Here is a 19,800-nt window from a genome sequence, read left to right on the forward strand (position 1 = left end):
ACTGAGGAAAATGGCGTCGGCTGATGCCTTTATACCCGAAAAACTGCAGCTATGACGTCGGGTGAAGTGCGACACCAGCCGAAGCCAGACCCAGACTGGAATCCGGCCGACCGAAGGGCTGCCTGACGACAGGACTACCCATTTGAAAGGACTGCAGATGCATCCTTGAAGGACATCACCACTACCACACACACAGAGCTATGAAAATAGCTTTTTTTGAGCAACAAGTCAAAAGTTTATAAAAAGTTTATAAACAGTATACTTAACCAAGGCCAAAAGCGAGATCACGTCTGAGCATAAAGATCGGCAAACAACATCGGGGAATAGACCTGTTGCATGACGGGATACCTCATAGCCACAAGCCACTTGACTTCGAGCTAGAGTATGGCCGAGTCGGAGTAGAGGTTCGGCTCTGAACCCACGGGTAAGAATGAAGGCGAGATTGGACTAAATAACATCAGGATATAACCCATAACAAGCTTAGACTACTGCAGCAGTGATCTAATGATAAACATCTTTTGAAGATGGTTGTATTGGTTAGGCTTGAAAATGTTTACAGACTCGCAGTCTTTTTCTTACCTGAGAACTTGAACAAGTCCATCTGAGGAATTAATGGCCTAAACAGCTTTAGGTCCAGTTGCCAATCACATTTTGTACAGTTCGCTGCTCAAAGTGTCCGCTAACACAGTGAGATGACCTGGAGGGAGTACAGTCAAACGTGTTAAATATATGGAGTCGGGCACTGCAGAATCATGTAAGATGTCCTATCTGTTACTCCAGCTGCATCTGACCTGAGAGCAGCAGTGTTACACAATCTATTTCACTATCAGCCAGATGCATTTCATGCGGAAGAGTATCTCGCTAGTGAGAAATCCCATTTGTCCTGCTGTAATGGACAGAAAATAGTTCCCCAAGGAAAATATCATATACTGGTAATAATTTGTGTCTCAGATAATAATAAACTGACACACTAAATATTCTATGGATGTGTTCAAGTGAGATCACCATACATCCATGGCATGGCTTTACAACCAAGATCTTGAGGAGCATGAACTTACTGATCCCACAAAACCAATGTGAGACAACTGTTTTTTTTTTACCACGTACAGTTCAAGAGCAGGAATGTAGACAGGAGGTGGGACTTATCCAAGGATGTTGCTGATCAAGTACTTTCTCTGCTGAAAGTGCTTATTTAGCATCTCAGCATCAACAGATTAGTTTAATAACTACTGACTATGGGTAGTGCTGTTGAGTTTACTTCCCTGCTAAATTATAAGGCGTTAAAGAAAAGTACAGTTTTGTACCTACCATAAATGTAGATGTCTGAGAGGTATGCATCTGCAGTCCTAACATATGGGTCGTCCTGCCTCAGGCAGCCCTTCGGTCGGCCGGATTCCAAAGTCTGGGTCTGGCCTCGGCTGATGTCGCACTTCACCCGACGTCATAGCTGCTGTGAATTGGGTATAAAGGCATCAGCCGACGCCATTTTCCTCAGTGTTTTTTGCCCCAGATGCCAGGTGCCCTCTAGGAAGGCTAAATTTGGATAAATGCAAATGATTCCAAACAGTAGAGAGCAAACAATATAAACATGTATATACATATATACAAACAAATACACCATAATTGATTCCCCCAGCTAGCTACAAGATGGGCAAATACCCTAGGAGTACCACAGAGGGGAAGGAGGGTGGGTAATCCTGACTGCAGATGCATACCTCTCGGACATCTACATTTATGGTAGGTACAAAACTGTACTATGTCCTTCAAGGATGCATCTGCAGTCCTAACATATGGGTAGAATACCATAGCCAAACTGGGGGAGGAGGCACTAAGATGATTATGGTGTAGCTAAGATCCCTTGCAAAACAGCAGTTGCAAAACCTGCTCGGGATCTGGAATATAAAGATAGATTATAATGCTTGGCAAATGTATGCACGGAGCTCCAAGTAGCAGCTTCTAAAATGTCTTTGGTAGCCACTCCTCGTAGGAAAGCTGTAGTAGTGGCTGTAGCCCTTGTGGAGTGAGGTCTGATGTTTTCTGGAGATGTCTTTCCATGAAAAGAGTAACAAAATCTAATGCAATTTCCTATCCATTTTGAGATGGTCTGTTTTGAAATTGCTCTTCCTTCCATTCTTGTTGCATATGCTACCAGAAGCTGGTCAGTTTTTCTGTTGGTCTTGGTTCTGTCCAGATAGTAGCGCAATTGCCTGTGCACATCCAAGGTATGTAGTAGTCTTTCCCCCCTGTTCTGTGGGTTGGGGAAGAATGTTGGTAGATGGATTGCTTGGTTCAATGATACCCTGGAGACCACTTTTGGCATAAAAGTAGGGTTAGTTCTCAAGGACACTCTATCCTGATGGAAGATAAGGAAGGGCTGTACTGCCATTAATGCCTGTAATTCAGAAACTCTTCTTGCTGAAGTGATTGCAAGCAGGAAAGCAGTTTTCCAAGATAAGAATTGTAATTCTGCTGTTGCTGCTGGTTCGAAAGGGGGAAGTGTTAACTTTTCCAACACAAAGTTAAAGTCCCATGTAGGCAAAGGTGGCTTCCTTGGAGGCTTTACATTTTTAATTCCTCTCTACATTTTTAATTCCTCTCAGAAACTGCCTGAGTAGAGGATGAGAGAAATCCATGTTGTATTCTGCTGAAATTGCTGATGCATGAATCTTAATGGAGGAGTAAGACAGGCCATTGTGGAAAAGTTCTGCTAAGTATTCCAGGATGTTAACTATGTTTGCTAATGATACATTTTCTCCTTTTGCTGCACTCCAAATGAGGTATCTTTTCCATTTGGCTGAATAAGTCTTCCTTGTGGAGGGTCTGCGAGCCTCCAGGATAATGTCTTTAACCCTCTGAGATAAATCTGGGTTATTTTGCTTTATGTAATATTCCAAGCAGCTAGCTGTAGTGTTTTCAAGTTTGGATGTAGGATCTTGTAGTTGTTCTGTGTTAGCAGTAAAGGAACTAGAGGTAGAGGCCATGCGTGTGTCCGAGACATGCTCCTCAGTAGCGGGTACCAATGCTGCCTCGGCCATTCTGGAGCTATCAGGATGATCCTTGGATGATCTTCTTTGATCTTCAGTAGCACTTTGTGCATCAAAGGAAGAGGTGGGAATGCATATGCTGTCAGGTTTTCCCAACTGAAGGATAGGGAGTTCACCTTCCAAGCAAGTGGGTGGTATGTCCTTGTGCAGAATTTCCTCAATTGGTGGTTTTGTGGGGATGCGAACAGGTCTATTTCTGGTAGTCCCCATTTCTTTGTAATGGTTTTGAAGATGTCCGGATGCAGCATCCATTCGTGGGCATCCGTGGTAGTTCTGCTTAAGGTGTCTGCTAGTATATTTTCTTTTCCTGGCACAAATTTGGCCTGGAGTTGAATGTTGAGGTTCAGGGCCACATTCCACAGGTCCATTGCCATCCGGCATAGAGGGTATGAGTGCGTGCCTCCCTGTTTGTTGATATACCACATGACTGTGGTGTTGTCCGTCCTTATCAGCAAATGACCCTGTTGAAGAAAAGGTCTGAATGTCTGAAGTGCCTGTTTCACTGCCAGCATCTCTTTTTGATTTATGTGTAGGTTCAGCTGGTCTTGTGTCCATAGGCCTTGTATACACTTGCCCACCATGTGTGCCCCCCAGCCTAGGTCTGAGGCGTCCGTGGTGATAGTCTGGCTTAGGTGAGGTTTGTGGAAAGGCAGTCCTCTGTTCATCTGACAGGCCTGAGCCCACCACAGGAATTCTTGTTTCAGGCATGGTATTATTGGAATCTGGGCTTCTAGACTGTGCTTGTGTTGAGACCATACATTCCTTAGGTACCATTGCAACTTTCTCATATGCAGCCTGGCATGTGGAATCAATATTATGTAGGATGCCATGTAACCCAGGGCTTGCAGGACTTTCCTTGCTGTAAGCTGGTTCTGTGTTGTTAATGCCATGAAATAGAGTGGTAGTTGCTTTTGCTTTTCTGCTGTGAGAAATGCCATCTGATTTGATGTGTCCAGTTCTGCACCCAAGAATGTTATCCTTTGGGATGGTACCAGCCTTGACTTTTTCATGTTGACTGTGTATCCCAGGGCTTGCAGTAGTTGTATAACCTTTTCCAAATCTTTTGTTAATTTGGTCTTGTTGTCCGCTTGTATTAGGCAGTCATCCAGGTATGGATAAATCTGAATTCCCTGAAGCCTGCAATGAGCAATTACTGATGCCAGGCATTTCGTGAATACTCTGGGCGCAATAGATAAGCCAAAGGGCAATGCTGAGAATTGATAATGCTCTGATCCTGCAAGAAATCTGAGGTATCTTCTGCAATCTGGTCGTATAGGGACGTGCAGGTATGCCTCCTTGAGATCTAGAGTCACCAGCCAAGACTCCTTGCCCAGCATGGGAAGAAGTTGCTGTAGGGTCAGCATTTTGAATTTTGGAACAATGAGATATGTGTTCAGAGCGGACAGGTCGAGAATAGGCCTCCATTGGTTTTCTTTTCTTGGTACCAGGAAAATTCTGGAGTAAAATCCTTGCCCTTGTTCCATAGGCGGTACCTTTTCTATAGCTCTCATCCTTAGTAGATGGTTGATTTGTTCTAGAGTGTTTGTTTTTTGGTTTGGTGGTAGGTTTGGCTTTCCTCTCTTTTTTGGTAGTGTGTGGAAGTGAAACCTGTAGCCTTTGTCTATTGTCTGTAAAATCCATTTGTCTCCTGTAATGTAATGCCAGTTTACGGAAAATAAGGCTAGCTTTCCGCCTAAGGGTGCTTCCAGTTGTTCCCTCGTAGGCGGTATCAGAGCCAAGTCATTGTGCCTGTCCTGTGGAAGTGGTCGTAGCTGGATCTGTGGCAGTACTTCTCTGGTTGTTAGGCTGCCACTGACGTCCCCTGTAGGCACCTCTGGATTGACCTCTGCCTCTTGGGCGCCTATTTCTGCCTCTCTGTGCTCTGGAGGTGTCTGGAAAGGACCAATTCTTCGAAGGCCAATTTCTACTAAACCTCGGAAGCTGGACCTGTAAGAAATCCTTGACTGTTTGGACCGATTTTGCCTTTTCTTCCACCTTCTTTAGCAATTGCTGTGCAGGGGAGCCAAACAAACTTTGTTTCTCCATGGGAGCATCTAGAAGCTTTGACTTTACATGGTCTGGTAAGGATTGCTCTTTTAACCATGTATTCCTTCTAATCACTGTTCCAGTCATAGCTGATCTAAAGGAAGCCTCCAGTGCATCATAGCCGCATTTTAAGGAATGATTACTGACCTGCTGAGTGTTATGTACCAAATCCTGAAGGGACTTACGGTCCATAGGTTCAGGAGAGGACAGTTTTTTTATTTAGCAGTTTAAGGCCCTAGCCGAAAGAGTAGCAGAAGTATAAACCTTTTTACCCCATCTCTCTAATGCTCTAGATTCTCTTTCAGAGGGGAGGGGGTTTTTGGCAGAGGCAGCTGCTACAGCTTTGGGGCCCTGTGAAATGGTTTCAGGATCTGCAATAGGAGCCTTATACAAGTGAAAGTGCGTGTCCGGGACCCTGTAATATCTGTCGGGCTTGGCAGGGGCCGGGGGAAGAGAGTCAGGGGCAGTACAAGCATCATTATATGCATCAACAACTTTAAGTACTGGAGGAATGGCTAAAGGCCTATGCTGTGGTAAATGTAAAAAGGTCCTTAGCCTTTTCCTTGAATCTGAAAAATCCTGGTCCTGCCATTGAAAATGCTCTCTCATAGCATGTAAGGTTTCCCCAAAAGAAAATTCCTCAGGAGGAAAGGCAGAAGGAATGGAGTCTTCTGCATCAGAATCCTCATAAGGAGAATATGGGCCTTCTGGAGGATCTGAGTTTTCTGAATCATCCGAGGAATAGTCTGGAGAAACAGGATCCGGGGGCTCTGCTCTAGGCCTCTTCTCTGGAGGGGGTTGAGAGGCCCTGTCTGGGTGAGGTTGGGATCCCCTGATCAAAGAAATGAGATCCTCAGCCAGGCTGAGCATTTGGGAACTAGAGGTAGGCCTGTGTGAGGGGGATTTAGCAGGCAAGGCCCTAGAAGATTTAGCTCCTTTAGCCCTAGAAAAAGCCTTGATAGACATAGATGCAGGGGGCCTAGCAGCTCCACGTGCAGGGGTAGATATGTCTAAAGGAATAGTATCCGATAAATCCTGGGTGGCTGCTACAGCAGGGGTTATTTCAGTAGCAGATTCAGCCATGCTGTGTGAGGCCTCGGCTATCGGAGGCATGCTTTCGGCCGAAGGAAGAACCGAGGACTCGGTTTCAGCCGAAACAGAGACACTCGCGGTTGGCTTAACCGTTGTTTTCGGCCGAAACCGCGGGCCGCGAGTGTCGGTCCTTTTCCTTACGCTTTTTAGCTAATTGTGAAGTCGGAGTCTCCGACGGCATTTTGTAAGCAAAAGCGGGACCAAAAAACTCCTCTGCAAACTCCGACCGACGTCTAAGTGTCCGTCGGTTGAAGGAAGCACAGGCTAGACAAGCTGATACGTCGTGGTCTGGGCCTAAGCAAGGAAGGCAGTAAGAGTGGAAATCCTTATGAGGTATTTGTTTCCCACAAGTTAAACAATTATTTACTTTTTCTGACATCGGCTGAGGCAAGAAAGAGTCCCCAACGGGGTACTTAGCTTTTTAGAAGTCTTTGGTAGTAGAAATCTCTGGATCTGACCGACCGGCACTTGAGAACAGCTTCTGCTTCGGGCACCGCGCGGCAAGAAAGACTGAGGAAAATGGCGTCGGCTGATGCCTTTATACCCAAATTCACAGCAGCTAGGACGTCGGGTGAAGTGCGACATCAGCCGAGGCCAGACCCAGACTTTGGAATCCGGCCGACCGAAGGGCTGCCTGAGGCAGGACAACCCATATGTTAGGACTGCAGATGCATCCTTGAAGGACATCCTGTTAATACTCTCTCTGCTGTTTACTGTTTTGAAAATGAAACACTCTCAGATTTCATACAAACTTGACATTTTCCTGTCTTAGCATGGTAGCAATCAATGTGCTCCTGAAATTAATCACAGAAACCAAATGAGTGTGTCCAAGTTAATTAAATGCCCAATGTTCAAAACAGAAAAAATAAATCATCCAGCTAAAGAAATGTGTGCATCACTTGCCCTAAGGATGGCTGATGTCAGACACTTAAAAGACTTTAAAACTGTCAACAAGGTGAAGAGAACTCTGAACTGATAATGGTGTTGTCCCACGGTGAATCTGGAACAGTTCCTGTGACATGAACAAAATGTTATAGAGAAGCAAGTAGCTTCAGTGTTTACTATTACTACCCATCCAAGGCTGGGAAAGAGAAAAAAGGGTAAGAAATTACTTAAGTTTTGCTCATAATAAAGAATTATGAACAAAACCTATACATGCCTTATGACCACAGATAATGAACTCTCACTTTAACAAACTCAACATATATTGCACCGATAGGACTTGTTTTATAGCATTTTCTGCAAGATAATTTGTACATGGTCCCAAGCCAAAGAAGTTTCTTTAATGCCTTATAATTTATCGGGGAAGTGAACTCAATTACACTATCCATTAGTCAATAGTTATCCAACTAATCTGTTAGTGCTGACAGATGTAAAAAAAAAAAAAAAAAAAAAAAGGCAATTTTGTGTCACTTGAGAGGCTGTCTAGGGTTCCAGTGATGAGACGAGGATGAATAAAGGTAAGGAGTTTGTATTTGTGTAAATTAAAGATTTTTATTTATTTAAATATTTATATTTGTTTACAGGAGTAGAGCACAGATCAATATGGACCAATTTCAAGCTCAACATTTCACAAAAAATAAATACAGAAATTAGTTCTGACTAATTACATTGAAAAAAATAGTATATACATTTTAGTGAACAAGCACAGTGCAATATACAGTAATGCAGAGTGCAATGTATAATACATACATTCATTTCTTAAGTGGGTCAAGCTTCAGTTAATCTTGAGAGAGGATAAGAGACTCAAAGAAGATAGGTTAGGTGATCTATCTTGAGTTGAAGCAGAAGCATCTGGCTTGGATGAAGTGCTTTTTAAGTGGCATTCTGAATTTGGAATAATTGTTGATATTTCTTTCCATTTGAAGAATCAGTTTCTGATCATTCCCTGTCTTACATTGCTTCCTGCCTGCAGGTAAAGTTTTTTCTGAACTACCTGACAGATACTTAAAATACTGCATATTCTTGTTTTCACCACCCTCATGTCATGTAGGTCCCAGATCTGTTAAGAACTTGGCCATCTCACTGATGTATAAATGCTGCAGAAACATCAGTGGTTTAAGGGAGCTTGTATTACCTGTCTAACATCCAAGAGTCCCAGTCTAACAGTGTCTCCCAAAGAATTATTTTAGATGGGTATGCCATCAAACGGATGCACCATCCCAGTGTCTGTTGTATGAATCATATATAATTTTCCATAAGGCATGGTTTAATTCATTTTTTTGAGGAAGAGGCTTGTCCATCTTGGTGTACAGTCTGCTACAATGTCCTTAAAGACAAGAGGAGGAAGAGTACAGACTAACCCGATATTGTGGTTAATAGGCTGTCTTCCCTTGCTGCAAGTGTCTCTTTCAGCTCCTAAAGAAGATAAATATCCCCAGATGGCAAGTCTAATAAGACAATGCAGTTTCATTAAATGTGAAGTCTTAACGTGAGACTATCAATGACTCGGCATTCCTGCCTTAGAGACCTCCTTTACTTTCTCTTTTCTTTTTTGAAAGGCAGAAACTTTTAAATCCATTTACAAAGTCATAGCTTACAGACGGCATACAAAGAATTATGGAGAATGAAAAATAAATCATTTATGTACCAAGAAAAGTCACTTATTTCACACATTCTTCAGCCAGCCTTCTATTGTCTGTGAGGTTTCAAACACTAGGAACAGCAGATGGAACTTTGTTAGCAAACGGCTTGATCAGTCAGAGTTTCACTGGTTCTTTACAGATACAACTGGTAAAGGTTCTCTACCTTTCCCAGTTGAAGAAATAACATTCAAAGCTATAATGTCTGCCAGCACTGTGGACCTGGCAGTAAATGGGAATTTTTCTGTAATTCCCCTTTCTACCGAACTGCTTCATCTTTACTGAATTTTGTTTTGTTTTTGTGCATTTCCTTTTTCTCCTCTTTTTCAATTCTTCTGCTCCAGGCTGCAACTTACCTTTTAAGTTGATCACTTGAAACGCAGGGCTCCAGAGCTTTAAGTCTTCATTTTCTCGTAATAATTCACATCTACCTATATATGCCTTATGACTACAGACAATGAACTCTCGCTCAACACAAGGAAGTATATTGGTGAGAGAGACAAATATTTAACAAATATGGAGGCGTCCCTCTCCCAAAACAAAAACATGGAATGTGAGCAACACACACAAACATCACACTCTACATCAACCCACACTAAAATGCCTTGTGCGGAGACTGCAAAATAACCATTGCCAAAGCCTCAAACCTACAACTAGATTGCAGTGAAACTCCAACACTGCATCACCTTTAGGCACACTTTCAGTCACCAAGAGTTAAATCATCTCAAATTCAATACAACAGACCACTCTACAAATAAAAATGTTTTAGGGACAGGTGAAACTAGTCAGTTAGGCAAACAGATTCTCCTCTCACTAGCTGGACAAAGACAAGGTAATGCTGAGCTGTCTTTCTAGTACCAGGATCTTGGATATCTCAAGACCTATTAAGATCTTTTCACATAGAAAACACTACTACAACATGGTGGTAGCTCATGTTGGGGTGAACGACTCGGGGAAACAAACCTTTGAGGATATTGCAGACACACATTAGAATTCTCCCACTGCAAAATATGCAACATGATGTATCATCTTAATTCAAAACAGAAAATGTATGATTGGATGGGGATCTATTCCTCCACTAAACAGGAGAGAGGGCCTAAATGGTGGGTACTGGTAAGGAGTAAATGGTAGCAACATTCAGCTGCCTTTTATTTCTTATGATCTTATTTACCTTAATGTATTTGTTTCGGACTACTGGGAAAATCAAACTGGGCAAAGCCCCTTTTCAGAGAGACTCGAGGTGAAAAGTTCCACAATACACACACTTGCACAAGCAGTCAGAGTAGGGCAACAACAAAAATATATTATAATGAGGTGTACATGACTTAGTAGTTGATCACCAAGTTAACTATTTAGTATTTACAGCCAATTGTGTATTATATCATTGGGAAAAAGAGTTTATATTAAAAACAGACTGGACAAATCACATTAAGTAAACCAGATTTTTAGACGACATTTGTTTGTTGTGGAAAGGGACAAAAAAAGAATTGGAAAAATTTTTTGATTACATTAATGAAACCACAGAATTTCTGAAATTTACTATGAACATAGGGGAAGATAGTTTGGATTATTTAGATGTCACATTATACAAGGACTATGAGGAATAATTGTTTTCAGTCAAAAATCTTCCGGAAAAAGACGTTCTCAAACACCTACTTGCATTTTGATAGTGGTCACCCCTTCTATCAGAAAAGGGGAATAGTGAAAGGACAGTTAATTAGGGCTTCAAGAATGACAAGATGGATGAATTTCTGAATGAAGCGGAATTCATTAAAACTTTATTCCTAGAAAGGGGTTACCCTGAAGAGCTCATTGAAAACATTGTGAAGGAAGTTATTGAGAACAGGAATAATTTTTTTCCCCCTTAATAAGGATTGGCATTAGTAATTTGGAAAATAGTTGTCCAAAAACTATTCTTAAGGAAGGGGCTTTTGTGCATACTTTTTTGGGGACCTCAGCAGAAGTAGAAAGGATTATTACTAAATATTGGCATGTATTAAAGGTGAATGAGGAAACATCTGAGTTTTTACCTATTCAACCACATTTTACTAGGAGGGGGGATATGAACCTCAAAGAGTACATGGAGAGAGGAAAATTGATTGGACAAACTAGAAAGATTAAAGGTACTTTTGGGGCATGCCATGAATGTCCTTATATGGTCAATCAAGGTTCCATGTATATTCCCGTTCAGGAAATTTAATATTCAATCCTCACAGTATTTTAATTGCAAGTTCAAAGGGGTTGTATACTTGGGCAGGTGTATAATATGCTCAAGTTTTTATATAGGGAAAACAGAAAGGCATTTAAACAGAAGGGCTTATGAACACATGTATGAAGTTAGTAAAGGGAAAGAAACTAATGCCTTTTATAAACACTCTCAAAATTGCAAAAATATGGTTTTACAGTTTTTTTGTTTTGGAGCAGGTTAGCATGGACCCCCGGGGCGGCAGCTGGGAATCTAAGTTGGAGTACAGAGAGCTGCTTTGGCAACTCAAACTAGATGCGGGGAGAGCACCGGGTTTAAACGATAACATTAATATTAGCAGCGTTTTAAAACTTAGAGCTGCTAGATTATGAGGGATTGTAATCATGTAAAATCATTAGGATTGTAAACTGCTTTCCTGTTTTAGGTGGTGGTGCTGCGGTAGCGTTGTCGCCTCATAGCAAGACATTGTCCCATTCGATTCTCAGCTACAGAGTCTTCTGTGTGGAGGCATACGTGAATGGGGCGTGCCTTTGTTGAAGGCTGTGCTGCAGGGCTGGTAACCCGGTACGTAAAAATCCACTACCAAACATTAGCGGACCGGAGTTCCGCTGTGGCGACCCCTAACAGGGAAAAGCCGAAAGACACAAACAAACTAACAGAATTCTTGTAGAATTTTTTATATTATTTTATTTTATGTTATGTTGTTTATTATTTATTTTAGTGTACCAGGTCTCATTTTACAACATGGTTAGAAGCTTTTTTCACAGAATTGTATTTCTAAAGAACTGTTTTAACAATTGTTTTTAAAGATTTTTAAATAATTGTTGATTTTTTGGGTGGGGTAGTCACATGATGCAATTTAAGCTATTCAAGCTATATAAGGGGACTGATTTTATTGTATAGAGTTCTGAGGAAGCCTGGTATTTGTACTAGGTGAAAGCGCTTAACTCTACTGTGTCATGTATTGGTTTGCATTGGACTTATTAAAGAAGCTTTTTTTCATTATTGGCTGAGTTTCGGTTGTTGGAACCTTCCTAGACCGAGTGCTTCTTGATTTGCTGCTTGTTTCAACTTTGTTTGTTCACTCCATATATCCCTCAAGGTATACCTGAACCTGGTTCACCTCCAGCTATCACATAAGACCATGTCTTAAAAGTGCTATCAAAAGCTACTAATACTGCATCAGTGATCCTCACAATATCCACACTATCTCTATCTAAATTTGCAGATGAGACTGCAAGCTAGGAGCTGTCATTGAATACCCCGAATGACTTGGCCATCCTGCAGGAAGGTTTATCTGAAATAACTGGTGCTAAAACCATGAACTGAAACTAAATTCCCAAAAGAATGCATTACTGTATCTTTTGGGAAGTCATTTACTCCAGGGAAGTACCACACTGACAAAATTCCCCTAAGACTTAACCCAGATGTTCAGATTTGGGAACTTACATGGACAATCACCTAATTTTTGACCAACATGTGTCTATTACTGCAAGTCCTTCTACACTGCACAGATTATAAACAAAGGGACTATGTCCAGATCTAAGGATGTTACTGTCCCGTCTATTCAGCCCCCATTAGGCCAGTTATCGAATATAATGCTCCCTTTGGCATGCATCTGTCCAGACACATGCAACAAATGAACACCCACTTAGCTACCCTACTAACAGGTTACAAGGAGTAAACAACATGTCCTATATGGATTGACTCAAAGCCCAGTTACTATACTCTACATCCTACATATTGCCTAGAGGTAAACCTGTCTATGTTATGCAAACACACTCTGATCCATCAGGAATACTTAGTCTAGTGATCTAAACATCTTCTGCATCATCAACAGGATTGTTTGGAGGGACAGGTACATCTTGCAGAGAAAAAGTACAGTTTTGTACCTACCATAAATGTAGATGTCCGAACAGAAATGCATCTGCAGTCCTTACAAATGGGTTGTCCTGTCGTCAGGCAGCCCTTCGGTCGGCCGGATTCCAAAGTCTGGGTCTGGCCTCGGCTGGTGTCGCACTTCACCCGACGTCATAGCTGCAGTTCTTCGGGTATAAAGGCATCAGCCGACGCCATTTTCCTCAGTGTTTCTTGCCCCAGATGCCAGTTGCCCTCTTGGATAGCTAAATTTTGGATAAATGCCAATGTTTCCAAATAGTAGAAGGCAAACACAAAAAATAAGCATGTATGTACATATATACAAACAAATACACCATAAGAGATCCCCCCAGCTAGCTATTAGATGGGCAAATACCCTAGGAATACCACAGAGGGGAAGGAGGGTGGGTAATCCTGACTGCAGATGCATTCCTGTTCGGACATCTACATTTATGGTAGGTACAAAACTGTACTATGTCCTTCAAGGATGCATCTGCAGTCCTTACAAATGGGTAGAATACCATAGCCAAACTAGGGGAGGAGGAAGAAGAAATTATGGTGTAGTTAGGATCCCTTGCAAAACAGCATTGGCAAACCCTGCTCGGGATCTAGAGTATAAAGGTTAAGTTATAATGCTTGGCAAATGTATGCACGGAGGTCCAAGTAGCAGCCTCTATAATGTCCTTGGTAGCCACTCCTCATAAGAAAGCTGTGGTAGTGGCCGTAGCCCTTGTAGAATGAGGCCTTATGTTCTGTGGAGTTTGCTTTCCATGGTAGGAGTAACAGAATCTGATGCAATTTCCTATCCACTTGGAGATTGTCTGTTTTGAAATTGCTTTTCCTTCCCTTCCTGTTGCATATGCTACCAGAAGCTGGTCAGTTTTTCTATTGCCCTTGGTTCTGTCCAGGTAGTAGCGCAACTGTCTATGTACATCCAAAGTATGCAGCAGTCTTTCCCCCCTGTTCTGTGGATTGGGGAAGAAGGTAGGTAGGTGGATAGCCTGGTTTAAAGACACTCTGGATACCACCTTAAGCATAAATGTAGGATTTGTTCTCATGGACACTCTATCTTGATGGAAGATTAGGAAGGGTTGTACTGCCATTAAAGCCTGTAGCTCAGAAACCCTTCTTGCTGAGGTAATTGCCAGCAGAAAAGCAGTTTTCCAGGATAGGTGTTGAAGATCTGCTGTTGCTGCTGGTTCGAAGGGGAGTGTCAATTTTTCTAGCACAAAGTTCAAGTCCCATGCTGGTAATGGTGGTTTCCTAGGAGGTTTTACATTTTTAATTCCTCTCAGAAACTGCCTGAGTAGAGGATGTGAGAAGACGGGGATCGAAGCTGTATTCTGCAGAAATAGCTGATGCATGTATCTTGATGGAGGAGTAGGACAGGCCTGTATGGAAAAGCTCTGCCAAATACTCCAGGATGTTGGCAATGTCTACCTTTGACACATCTTTTCCCCTTTCAGTACTCCAAATGAGAAACCTTTTCCATTTTCCTGCATAGTTCCTTCTTGTTGAGGGTCTGCGGGCCTCAAGGATAATGTCTTTAACCCTTTGGGATAAATCTGGGTTAGTTGCTCTTATGTAATGTTCCAGGCAGTCAGCTGCAGAGTTTTCAGGTTTGGATGCAGGATGTTGTAGCCGCTCTGAGTTAACAGCAAAGGAATCAGGGGTAGTGTCCACATTTTCCCCCGAGACATGCTCCTCAGTAATGGGTACCAATGTTGTCCTGGCCAGTCTGGAGCTATCAGAATGATCCTTGGACGTTCCTCTTTGATTTTCAATAGCACCTTGTGCATCAAAGGAAGAGGTGGGAATGCATAGGCTGTCAGGCCTTTCCAACTGAAGGATAGAGAGTCCACCTTCCAAGCAAGTGGGTGGTACGTCCTTGTGCAGAATTTCTTGAGCTGGTGATTGAGTGGGGATGCGAATAGGTCTATTTGTGGCAGTCCCCATTTCCTTGTGATGACCTTGAAGATGTCCGGGTGTAGCATCCATTCGTGAGCATCCGAGGTAGTTCTGCTTAATATGTCTGCTAGGATGTTTTCTTTTCCCGGTACAAAATTTGCTTGTAACTGAATGTTGTAGCTCAGAGCCATATTCCATAGGTCCAGTGCCATCCGACATAGAGGGTATGAATGAGTGCCTCCCAGTTTGTTGATGTACCACATGACTGTGGTGTTGTCTGTCCTTATCATCAACTGCCCTTCTTGGCGGAATGGTCTGAAATTCTGGATTGCTAGTTTTACTGCCAGCATTTCCTTTTGATTTATGTGCAGGTGCAGCTGATCTGGAGTCCATAAGCCTTGTATGCACTTGTCCAGCATGTGGGCCCCCCAACCGAGGTCTGAGGCGTCCGTTGTGATGGTTTGGTTTGGTTGAATGCTGTGGAAGGGCAAACCTGGGTTTGACTGGCATACCTGAGCCCACCATAGGAACTCTTGTTTCAGGCATGGGATTAGTGGTATTTCGGTTTCTAGGCTGTGCCTGTGTTGAGACCATAAATTCTTCAGGTACCACTGTAGCTTTCTCATATGCAGTCTGGCATGAGGGACCAGGATGATGCAGGATGCCATGAAGCCCAAGGCCTGCAGTACTTTCCTTGCTGTTAGTTTGTTCTGCTTTGTTAATGCCAAGAAGTAGAGAGGAAGTTGTTCTTGTTTTTCTGCAGTTAGGAATGCCATCGGTTTTACTGTGTCCAATTCTGCACCTAAGAAGGTTATTCTTTGGGATGGTATCAGTCTTGATTTTTTTATATTGACTGCATATCCCAGGGTAAGCAAATGACTCTTTGTAAGTCTTCTGATAGCTTGTTTTTGTTGTCCGCTTGTATCAGGCAGTCGTCCAGGTATGGATATATTTGGATTCCCTGAAGCCTGCAGTGAGCGATTACTGATGCCAGGCATTTCGTGAACACTCTGGGCGCAGTAGATAAGCCAAAGGGCAATGCTGAGAATTGATAATGCTCTGATCCTGCAAGAAATCTGAGGTACCTTCTGCAATTTGGTCGTATGGGGACGTGCAGGTATGCCTCCTTGAGATCTAGAGTCACCAGCCAATACTCCTTGCCCAGCATGGGAAGAAGTTGCTGTAGGGTCAGCATTTTGAATTTTGGAACAATGATGAATGTGTTTAAAGTGGACAGGTCGAGAATAGGCCTCCAATTTTTCTCTTTTCTTGGTACCAGGAATAGTCTGGAGTAAAATCCCTTTCCTTGTTCCATAGATGGTACCCTTTCCACAGCTCTCATCTTTGCTAATTGAGCTATTTGTTTTAGAGCTTCTGTCTTTTGATTTGGTGGTAGGTTTGGCATTCCTCTTTTCCTGGTAAAGTATGGAAATGAAACCTGTAGCCTTGGTCTATAGTTTGCAAAATCCACTTGTCTCTTGTGATGTAGTGCCAGTTTTTTGAAAATAAGGCTAACTTTCCGCCTAAGGGTGCTGCTATTTGTTCCCTGGTAGGCGGTGCCAGAGCCAAGTCACTGTGATTGTCCTGTTGCAGTGGTAGTAGTTGTGTCTGTGCCTCGCTGGTTGTTACCTTGCCACTGGCGTCCCCTGTAGGCACCTCCTCTGGATTGATTTCTGCCTCTTTAACGCCTATTCCTGCCTCTCTGTGTTTTAGAGGAGTCTGGAAAGGACCAATTTTTGGAAGGCCAGTTCCTGCTAAACCTTGGAGGCTGAACCTGTAATAAATCTTTCACTGTTTGTACAGATTTTGCCTTCTCTTCCATTTTCTTCAGTACCTGCTGAGCAGGAGAACCAAATAAACTGACCTTATCCATAGGAGCATCTAATAGTTTTGCTTTAACATGATCCGCAAGACCTGTTCTTTCAACCATGCATGCCTTCTTATAACTGTGCCAGTCATGGCTGATCTAAAGGAAGCCTCCAGTGCATCATAGCCACATTTTAAAGAATGGTTACTAACCTGCTGAATGTTATGCACCATTTCTAGAACATATTTCTTATCGAAAGAATCATCAGAGGACAGTTTCTTAGTTAACTGATCAAGCATAAACTCCTGGTATTGGATCATATGAAACTGACAGTTCAATGCCCTAGCTGAGAGAGTAGCAGAGGTGTATACTTTTTGCCCCATCTCTAAGGACCTGGATTCCCTTTCAGAGGGAGAGGGTTTTAACTGAGGTCGAAGCTACTGCCTTAGGCCCCTGGGAGATAGTCTCGGATCTGCAAAGGAGCCTTGTATAAATGGTGATGTGTGTCCGGGACCCTGTAGAACCTATCGGGCTTAGCAGGGGCTGGAGGCAAAGTATCAGGAGCAGTGCAAGCATCATTAAATGCATCATCTACAACAGGAAGAACTGGAGGTATAGCTAAAGGTCTATGTTGTGGTAAATGCAAAAGGTCCTAAGCCTTTTCCTTGAATCTGAGAAATCTTGCCCCTGCCATTGAAATTGCTCTCTCATGGCATGTAAGGTTTCCCCAAAGGAAAATTCCTCTGGAGGAGAGGCAGAAGGAATCGATTCCTCAGCATCGGAGTCTTCATAAGTAGAAAAAGGAGCCTCTGGATGGTCTGTATTGTCTGAATCATCAGAAGAATCATCTGAGGACACTGGCTCAGGGGGCTCTGCTCTAGGTCTCTTTTCTGGAGGAGGTTGAGAGGCCCTGTCTGGATGAGATTGGGATCCCCTTATTAAAGAGATGAGATCCTCTGCCAAAGTGAGCATTTGGGAACTGGAACTGGGCCTGTGAGAGGGGGGCTTAACAGGCACAGACTTAGAAGTTTTGGCTGCTTTAGCCCTGGCAAAGGCCTTTATGGACATGGCTGCAGGCGGCCTAGCAGCACCACATGCAGGGGTTGAAACATCCAAAGGGATGGTGTCCGATAATTCTTGTGAAACCACAGTAGCAGGTTGAATTTCAGAGGCCGATTCAACCAGGTTAGAAGGGGCCTCGGTAGTAGTCATGGATTCGGCTGAAGATAGAACCGTTTGCTCGGTTTCGGCCGAAACAGAGACACTCGCCGTTTGCTTAACCGCGGTTTCGGACGAAACCGCAGACCGCGAGTGTCGGTCCTTTTCTTTGCATTTCTTAACAACTTTTAAAGTCGGAGGATCCGACGGCATTATGTACGCAAAATCTGAGCCAAAAAACTGTTCGGCAAACTCCGACCGACGTCTAAGTGTCCGTCGGTTGAAAGAAGCACAGGCTAAACAAGCTGCTACGTCGTGGTCTGGGCCTAAACAAGGTAAGCAGTAAGAGTGGAAATCTTTATGAGGTATTTGTTTCCCACAAGTTAAACAGTTATTCACTTTTTCTGACATCGGCTGAGGCAAGAAAGAGTCCCCAACGGGGTACTTAGCTTTTTAGAAGTCTTCGAAGTCGTATTCGGTAGTAGTAATCTCTGGATCTGACCGACCGGCACTTGCGAACAGCTTCTGCTTCGGGCGCCATGCGGCAAGAAAGACTTGGGAAAATGGTGTCGGCTGATGCCTTTATACCCGAAGAACTGCAGCTATGACGTCGGGTGAAGTGCAACACCAGCCGAGGCCAGACCCAGACTTTGGAATCCGGCCGACCGAAGGGCTGCCTGACGACAGGACAACCCATTTGTAAGGACTGCAGATGCATCCTTGAAGGACATCCTCTGCTCTGGAACACAGAGATGCACACAGACAGACGCACACAGACAGACGCACACAGACAGACGCACACAGACAGACGCACACAGACAGACGCACACAGACAGACGCACAAAGTTCATCCCTGTCCATTGTCAAGTTTAACTTGGATCTATACATGGGAAACAGAAACTTACCTCAGTAATGCCCCCTTTACTACTAAAGGACAGAAGCAACTCTAAATACTTTACACCATGCATGGGTCCCTTCAAATTATCTATGGAATGATCCCAGTTATTCTCATTCGAGGCAATATATAATTATCTACCATGGGATGGGGAATGCCAATCTGTAACCAAATGGGATGGGTTAATTTGAGCACAAAAAGGAAACTGGCTAGACTTAAAAGGGACTGCAAGGGCAGCTAGTCTATTACTTGCCTATGAACCTACCACAAGTGGAATAAGTGGACAACTTGATGACATTTGTGGAAAAACAAAAAAAGGCAAAGAACAAAGGCCACTCCAACAGGTTCCAATTCAGTAAACTTCTTTCTACTGAATTGGAACCTGTTGGAGTGTCCTTTGCCGTTTTTTGTTTTTCCACAGTTTGTTTTCTATTTTTTTGGTTCAACAACTTGATGACATCTGTTGGTGGGTACAGACTACTGCTAGACCAAGCTAGCCTTAAAGATGACATCCATGACAAATGTTGGGGAAAGTACTGTTAAGTTCTTTCAAACTTGCATATCAACTTTAAAAATCAATGCATCTTGCAATTTAAGAGGCTCATCCATAACATACAACAGGTGAAAATTACTTTTACATTTAGCTACATTCACTTTGTCTCTTAATATGGATCTGTAAAAAGTGCAACATTGGCTTTTGTCATGATGTTAGCAATCAAAGGAAGACAAAAAATAACTCATTCTGGAAAAGCCAGCACAATGAAGAGTTCTAGAAAGTGACTCCTGTGGTCATTATCTAATAATAGACGGCTCATAACACTTCTAAACGTACTTTAGTCTGCCCAGTCGTTTGGGTTTGGTAGCATCGGATTCTCGCTTTTCCATACGTTTCTTCTTCCTTTGTGCTAGCTCTTCCTCTCTTTGTTTCACCACAGCTTTGATGGACCGTAATCGGAATAGTTCTTGCTTCTTACAGTTAGCTTCTTTTTCAGCTTGCAATTTTCTTTTCTAACAGACAAAATGCATATTGTATTAATTTAAGTTAACAATTTACATTGTATAACGTTAGATTGAGAGTTGAATAAGAGCATGCTACATTAACTATCCCAACATAAAATTTCAATAAGCATAACAATAACTACTTTTCTGATGCACTGAAGCTTCACAAGCTATCCCAACATAAA

The 19,800-nt window shown here is 42.8% G+C and overlaps 1 protein-coding gene across 1 annotated transcript in view; it reads right to left on the reverse strand.

Moving 5' to 3' along the window:
- NOP53 (NOP53 ribosome biogenesis factor) overlaps positions 1-19,800 on the reverse strand; it is a 952,413-nt gene that overhangs the window by 377,916 nt on the left and 554,697 nt on the right. The window contains exon 9 of the mRNA XM_044062795.1: positions 19,449-19,619. Within this exon, the coding sequence (XP_043918730.1) occupies positions 19,449-19,619 (171 nt within the window). The remainder of the gene's footprint in view (positions 1-19,448; positions 19,620-19,800) is intronic.

The sequence above is a fragment of the Protopterus annectens genome, chromosome 1.part0 (assembly GCF_019279795.1).
Source record: "Protopterus annectens isolate FY-2018-M chromosome 1.part0, PAN1.0, whole genome shotgun sequence".
NCBI lineage: Eukaryota > Metazoa > Chordata > Ceratodontiformes > Protopteridae > Protopterus > Protopterus annectens.